General features: G+C 37.6%; 1 protein-coding gene across 1 annotated transcript in view; it reads right to left on the minus strand.

Annotated features, from left to right (window-relative positions):
* Positions 1–2,361: 2,361 nt before the first annotated feature.
* The window catches only part of Spp1 (secreted phosphoprotein 1), a 6,095-nt gene continuing 431 nt past the window's right edge, over positions 2,362–8,025 (minus strand). The window contains exons 2-7 of the mRNA XM_028773708.1: positions 7,113–7,180; positions 6,976–7,014; positions 5,774–5,854; positions 5,191–5,232; positions 3,924–4,205; positions 2,362–3,235 (exon numbers count right to left, since the gene is read on the minus strand). Of these exons, the coding sequence (XP_028629541.1) occupies positions 2,822–3,235; positions 3,924–4,205; positions 5,191–5,232; positions 5,774–5,854; positions 6,976–7,014; positions 7,113–7,166 (912 nt within the window). The 5' untranslated portion in view covers positions 7,167–7,180 and the 3' untranslated portion in view covers positions 2,362–2,821. The remainder of the gene's footprint in view (positions 3,236–3,923; positions 4,206–5,190; positions 5,233–5,773; positions 5,855–6,975; positions 7,015–7,112; positions 7,181–8,025) is intronic.

An 8,025-nucleotide genomic window follows, 5' to 3' on the forward strand; every position in this document is an offset into this window, starting at 1 on the left:
CTCTCTCTCTCTCTCTCTCTCTCTTCCTTTCTCTCTCTCTCTCTCTTTCTCTATCTCTCCCTTACCCCTCCCTCTCCTCTCCCTCTCCCTTTCTCATTCCCTCCCTCCCTCTCAAATTCATGGCCTGTATTCCTTGCATTGTTGTTACATATGAGTGTTATCTCTCTTTGTGTATTCCTAAATACATAAGTTCAGCATGCTCAGTTGCTATAATATTACTTGCATGTGTATGGTTTCAAGGCTGACCACCTAATATTGGATAACTGACTTAGGGGCTATTCCCTAGGGAAGGTGATTTCTCCTGCTTTCTGCATTCCTTAGTTACATGTGGTTCTTTGATTAGAGTTTAGGGACCATGAGATTTCCCCCTTCCATGTTAGCGTGTCTGTGGGTGTTGTCAGTGTTCAGGTCTTATTTAGGCAGCCATGCTGATGAGACTTCATGGCTGTAGCTTTCCTGACATTTCTAGGAGACATCTTCTTACAGCAGATTTTCCAATATTCTGGTTATTGCAGTCTCTCTATCCTCTCTTCCTCCATGATCCCTGAGCCTTGGGTGCAAGAGCTGTGTTATAGATGTATCAGTTGAGGCTGGGTACCACACAGACATTATTTTTTGCATTTTTATAATTTGTGGTTTTCTATAGTGGTCTTCATCTGTACCAAGAAGATGTTTCTTTGATGAGAAGTTAGATTTATAATTATCTGTGGGTTTAAGAACACACACTTAGAATGTTCTTAGGGATCATGTCAGTTTAGTAAAGCAGCAGGTGTAGGTTCTCCAAGATCTATAACTTCACTAGTCCTGTTTACCTGGTTAAATTTCTAGTACTGGGCAGGATTTACTTCTGTTTGAGTAGGTCCAAGGAGAGAGCTATAGGTTACTGTCAAAATATGCACCCACGAGTGCACTTAGTAATAGTGTGCCTTGATGGTTGTTAGTTTAGTTCACAGGTATCATAGCTGTGTATGACTATTGTTTGCTTCTGTCCCTTGGAAGCTTACATTGTACCTTCTAGCTTAAGAGCTAATCCTTAGGGAGGAGCCTTTCAGACCAGATCAAGCTCAACCCTCTAGGTTCTGTCTAAGGTACATGATGTCTTCACAAATAGGGACTTTCATCATCAACCACTGGAAGACAACCAAGGGCCACATAAATAGCTTATCATTTTTGGGGGAGGGGTCCCTTAGACAATCCTGACCAACAACTCAAAAGAAGCATCTTATCCTAGACTTGAGTTTTTTGATGGTCTCACGGGGAGCATTGTCAGCCCAGATGGGAAATTTTCATTTAAACTATGTGTGTGTGTGTGTGTGTGTGTGTGTGTGTGTGTAGGTGTGTGTGCATTACATATAATTTTAGGTAGATAGTAATAGGATTCCTTATGACCTTTGCGGGCATCCTCACTGGTATTATACCTACTTCTTTCTGGATTATCTCAGCCCCTCCCTAATCACTGTATCCTTCCATCCATATCTCTATTGCTCCCCAACACCCCATTTCTCTCTTTACTTTCCTGGTTTCTAAAATTACTCCAGGGTATACATTAACATCTGAAGACTTGGAGCTAGGAATCACAGATAGGAATATACATCATTCATTTTTCTTGGTCTGGATCATGCCTCCATACTTTTCTAGTTTCATCCACCTACTTGCAAATCTCATGATTTTATTTTTTCTTTAAAGCCGAATCGTATTCTATATACTGAATATTTGTGCCATGTTTTCATTATTCATTTGTCAGCTGAAGGATATTTAGATTGTTTCCATGATTTCTAGGTGGAATATCTAGATTTAAAGACTAAAATCATGTGTGCCACTACAATCTTTCTGAAATTTCATATTTGAATGAAACTGAGAAGTTTGGTTTTTGTTTGAAACACACACACACACACACACACACACACACACACACACACATACATATATATATATATATATATATATATATATATATATATATATAGAGAGAGAGAGAGAGAGAGAGACTTGAGAGAGCTTCTTACCTAAGAATGATCGAGATGGCTAGAAGACATACACAAGGTTACATAAGGGCAAGAAACATTTACTGAGCAAATTAATGGATAATGACAGAAAATATAACAATTGACATTTGATTTCATCCAAGCTTCAAGCTTTCACTTGCTCTTAGTTAGTGAATGTCATAATTAGTTGAGAATACCTCATAAGGGAGCTTTGTGGTTCTGGCTACCATCAACTCCCAGGTAACCCTCGGTCCCCTGATTGTTAAACCCGAAACGACTTTAACTGAATTTGGCATGTTCATTAAAATGGTTAATTATAGGCATTACAAAACAATTGTGAGAAGCCAATAAAGAATAATTGATACCACCAGACTCCTTACATTCAAGATACAAGATTTATTCACACCAACAAAAATCATCACAACAAAATATACACTAATTATAAAACCAAAAGATTATAATGACATAGACCATTACAGTTTCTCTTTTAATTTTGCTTTTTTCTGTGAATTTGCTTGTCTCTACATATATTTATTCATAAAAGATTAACAATCATTAAAATGTAGTTGTCATTTGCATTTCTTGTACAGGAAGAACAGAAGCAAAGTGGTGAAGCTCTTAGGTTACAATGGTGTTTACATGAAACAACAAACTAAGCTAAGGACCCAAAATATCTATTTCTTTCTTACATGCATATATCCATTGAACTGAGAAATGAGCAGTTAGTATTCCTGCTTAACCCTCGCTAACACTTTTTCTTGTTTTTACTAGAAGCAAAGTAAGGAACTGGGTTTTTGCCTCTTCTTTAATTGACCTCAGAAGATGAACTAATTCATTCATTCATTCTCTAATTCATGAGAAATTCGGAATTTCAGATACCTATCATCTTCCTTACTCTTAGTGTCTAGGACTAGCTTGTCCTCGTGGCTGTGAAACTCATGGATCTGAAGTTCCAGGCCGGCTTTGGAACTTGCCTGACTATTGATCATGTCAGACTGCTCAGCACTGTCGATCACATCCGACTTCTCGATGCTCTCGTGGCTAGCCTTCTGCTTATACCCCTTGGACTGCTCAAAGCTGTGTGTTTCCAGACTTGGTTCATCCAGCTGACTTGACTCATGGCTGGTCTTCCCGTTGCTATCCTGATCAGGCATGCTCAGACGCTGGGCAACAGGGATGACCTTGAGAGCCTCATCAGACTCCTCACTCTTCACGAGGGAGGTGAGGTCCTCATCTGTGGCGTCAGGATACTGAGTCAAGAACAAATTGAAGAATTATATAAACAGCCAGGGATAAGAGCATGATAATACTTTGACTTTTAACTTTCAGATCAAACTATACTAAATATTTTTAAAAATTTGATTGAAGAAAAATAATACTAGGATGTACTTTGTATTTCACCAGTAAGCTTCATATCATTTCTGATTTAATAGGGATATCATCTCTGTGTGTAACAAAACATGTAAGGTTCTATCTCTGATGAAAAGACATTGAAAGCTAAAGTTAAACTGAATAGTATATACCAAGGCTAAGTCTAGACCGGCCCCCTGACTAAGCTCATTGTAACAGTGACTTTATAATTTCTTTCACCCACTTAATTTCTACTATATATGTGACCATTATACATATGACCATTATATTTCACAAATAATTGCTGTTTTCCAAAGTAGCTATTTAATAACATAAATTGCTCTTAAATATTGCTAAAACTTTGGATATGGAAAAATGGAATTGTGTGAGATAGGCAAAATTAAAAAGACATGCATACGTTAAACAGGACCATTAAAGCAGAAAAAAAAAAACCCAGCTCTGTATTCAAAGATCAATTTCAAATAAATACACAGTGTTTGGTGAATAGTGAGTGAATTTGCAGACTCTGGTTTCCTAGAAATGAGCTCAAGCCATAGCCTTTTCAAAACCTGTCTGTTCATCACTTACCTGTTCATCAGAAACCTGGAAACTCCTAGACTTTGACCTCAGTCCATAAGCCAAGCTATCACCTCGGCCATCGGGGATATCTACTGTAGGGACGACTGGAGTTAAAATGTCTGCTTGTGTACTGGCAGTGAAGGACTCATCAGACTCATCAGAATGATGAGATTCGTCAGATTCATCCGAGTTCACAGAATCCTCGCTCTCTGTGTGGTCTCCATCATCATCATCATTGTCGTCACCGTCGTCCGTGTGGTCATGGCTTTCATTGGAGTTGCTTGGAAGCGTCTAAATCACACATCAGGTTGGCTCAGTAAATGAGTGTTCAGGTTTTATTTTGTGTTAGCTTCGTTGAAATATTTTAGTTTCAAGGTCTTTGCATTTACAATACATTCCATAGGTTTAAGCTAGAGAAACGGGCCTCTTGTTTGTTTTTTTAACACACAAACAAATGGAATAACATTCTGAGACACTTTTTTTGTCTTTTAAATAACATATCATTTTCTTAGATATTTTTAAGTCAAACTTATAAGTAAAACATTCATATTGATTACATATACTTCCTTGTAAATAGTGTACATTATTAATTTACTAAATTCAAATAATTGCTAGATTGAATTTTTTTATCTGAAACATAATTCCCCAAGACATCAGATCATCTGTATCTTAATATAGAGACCAAAAATCTATAATTGCCTCCCTATTATTACGGATAATAGACTCTGTTATACATGGGTATACAAACTTCAACCCAAATCCATACAGTGAACTAGGGATTAAAGTCTATTGAACTAAAAATCTGCAAATGTCATAGTTCTTTTACCTAGTTTTCCTTATCAGAAATTATCTCTATGTTTAAATTGACTCTTAAGAGAAATTTTTATTTATTTGCTCAGCAAATAGGGAAAGAACACTTAAGAAATAATCGTTAATATTATCAACAAAAGCATTTTAAAGCAAAATATCTTGGCTTGGTTAAGCACTGATGATATACTCATCAAATATTAGTTAAAATATCTTTAAACTTTTTAATATTTTCATATTACAAGAGGCTTAAAGTTTCAAAAAGCAGGCACAAGTAGGCACTTTCTGTAACACTAAACTCTGAAGAACCTGTGTGTTTTGGTGATGAATGAACGCAGCACCCTTCTAAGCAAGCTTTTGAATGGAGATTTACTGGGATACTTGCTAATGAACTGACAATCTGAAGAAAATTATGTAGTGGCTTCCTCGGGGTTCCTAAAAGTGGGTCCCAGTGAGTGTGAAAACTTACTTCTTGCTTAAAGTCATCCTTTTCTTCAGAGGACACAGCATTCTAAAGAAGGAAGGTCACATATTAGCACACAACATGCATCCTCAGCATACAACATATAAGATCAGCTGCTTAATTCTAAAGTTACCCTTTCCAACCTAAAGCAGGTGTCATTTTTCAGCCTGCCGGATGATACAATGAATACAAAAGCTATAATGGATACAGAGTATCCATTAGTCCTCTAGACACTCACTTACCTCTAAGCGAGAAGATCCAGCTGCCTAGCCTGTGTAGCTTGGTTAGTAGCTGAACATCAGCAGTTTAGGATCTGTTGATTTATTGTTTATTTTATTTTGTGTGTGCAAGTGTTGCGCTTGTGTGTGTAGCAGTGTACCATGTGCCTGCCATGCCTCCAGGAGATCAGAAGACTACAACAGAAGATTATACCCTGGAACAGGAGTTAAAGAAGGATGTGAGCTGATATCTAGGTGCTGGGAAGTGAACCCCGGATCCTCTGCAAGAATAGCTGTGCCATCTATCCAGCTCAGTTCTTCAGTTTTGAGAAATTTAAAACAAAAACAAACAAACAAACAAAAACCAATACCTGTGGGGCTAGGAGATTCTGCTTTTGAGATGGGTCAGGCTTCAGCCATGTGGCTACAGCATCTGGGTGTTTGCTGTAAACCTATTTCAAAAACAAGCATGTATTTGTTACTATTAAAAAAGAAATACAGGGCTCTGTAAGCAGTAATCTTAACATAACGAGTGCTCATCTTCAGGAGTATATTCTTAGACACTTTTTCATATTTTCTTCTGCTTCTACATCTCCGAGACTCTAGAAAACTGATTTTTGAGCTCTTCAGCTACACCCTAAATACCATTTGATGACCTATAATATGGTTATGCCTTCAAAAATGCATCCCCATATTTTAAAATATTTCTTTTGTCACATTGTTAAAGTACCAGTTATGGTCTCTCTCCTGAATGAAAATGTTAATTTTCCCAGTCTGTTATTGTAATTCAACATCTGTGTTCTCAAGACTGTTGAAAAACAGGCAGCCTCCCACCCCACCACTGTCTTACACATTCTGTGTACAAGTGTTCCTGACTCTCTTCGTTTAGCAATGAAGGTGAAGTGAAGTTCTACACTGGCCTTTATTCTGTTCATCTGGAACTGAACTCTGTGTGCCTTTTTGTGTCCAAACACAAAGTCTGTGTTTGACCAGCATGTTTGTACCTATTGTGGAGGCACAGGTACACCAATGCTGCTGGTCTTATGTTGAAACATGTAAGGGTACTGGTTTGGCTTTCATTCTTATTTAGGAAAATGTGGTATAATGTCGGCTAATATGCACAATAGATTCAAACAGCACAAATGGACTTTCTTCTTACGATGGACTTGTTAGTGAATATCTTGGGTAGTATTGTAAATATCGTAGTCACGAGATCAGCTCCAGCTGATATCTGAGTGGTATGCTAATCTCAGCCTGTGGGATTTTCTGTTTCTAGAGAAGCATGCTGACTCAGGAAAGAAACAGTCATTCAAGGTCCTGGGATCTGCTTTATATAAGTAGTAATAGTCTAGAACATGCTTTTATTAATAGTCTAATTATAAGAGAATTTGTTTATTAAAAACAATGACTTATTTGGTATTGTCTCTGTCTATAATATATAGTAAGCACTTTGAAATATGCAGGCCTGACTATATAGATAAATAAAATAGCAATGAATAAAATGCTATTCCTAGCAACCTTTGCAACGCTGGCAAACATTCTTCAGTTAAATGATCAACTCAGAGGTGCTTACCATCCTCTCCTCCGAGCTGCCAGAATCAGCCACTTTCACCTTTAAAGCAGAAAAGTGATGAGTAAACACATGTAAGTGTGCTAAAGCTAAAGTTCATTTGCTTTCAAGAATTCTCTCTAAGATTCAGCTGTACTCACCGGGAGAGAGGAGGCAACGCCAAACAGGCAAAAGCAAATTACTGCCAATCTCATGGTTGTAGCTGGTCCTGCAACATATTTTGTGAGGCACAGTTGACGTCTTGACAGGTTCAAACACACTCTGCACCACCACACCAAACCACCAACAACTTATGGAATCTTTCTACATCTCAGAGAAAATTTCAGTGTGTAGGCTTTTGAATCAATATCTGTGTGCCTTTTCTTTCTCTCTACCTCTCATCCTCAGGGAGGGACAGGGAAATTCCGCAGCTTTATCCATCCGGACTTTCCATCCGGGGTCTCAAGCTTACCCTACTATCTGATGTCTCCAGCTCTCCACATCTAGGATCAGCTTCACAGTAATTTCATAATTAAAATAGTGAACTACCGTGAGAGTACTTTTTTCAAGGAAGAAAAGTAAAAAGAAAATAGAACAATAAAATTTGCTTTTTCCATTTTTCCAATTGCATTTCAAATGTGATTTTTAACTTACATTATTAAGAAAGTAATACAAAGCCAAAAGAAACAAACATATCTTTGAAATTGAGTAAGATATTCTATTTGGAATACATTAAAAAAAACCACTGAGAGCAGGCAACAGCTTTTCTGTGCATGATGATGAGTCTCCATGTTATCACACAGGGACCTTAGTGAAAAGTGTAAACGGCAAGTGCAGAAGCAGGACATTAAGGAAGGATCTCTTTTGAAGTGAGACAGTTTACTAAAAATAGCAGTATCTGGTTTTATTAACATAGAGGATCCTCCTTTACTGATCTCCACAGTCATCCAACCACTGTAAAATGATGCACACATTTGTTCCAAAAGATACATAGAACTTTACAGTGTGTGTGACACAAACACACACCGAGAGAGAGAGAGAGAGAGAGAGAGAGAGAGAGAGAGAGAGAGAGAG

The sequence above is a fragment of the Grammomys surdaster genome, unplaced genomic scaffold (assembly GCF_004785775.1).
Source record: "Grammomys surdaster isolate TR1022 unplaced genomic scaffold, NIH_TR_1.0 233, whole genome shotgun sequence".
In the NCBI taxonomy this organism is placed as follows: Eukaryota; Metazoa; Chordata; class Mammalia; order Rodentia; family Muridae; genus Grammomys; species Grammomys surdaster.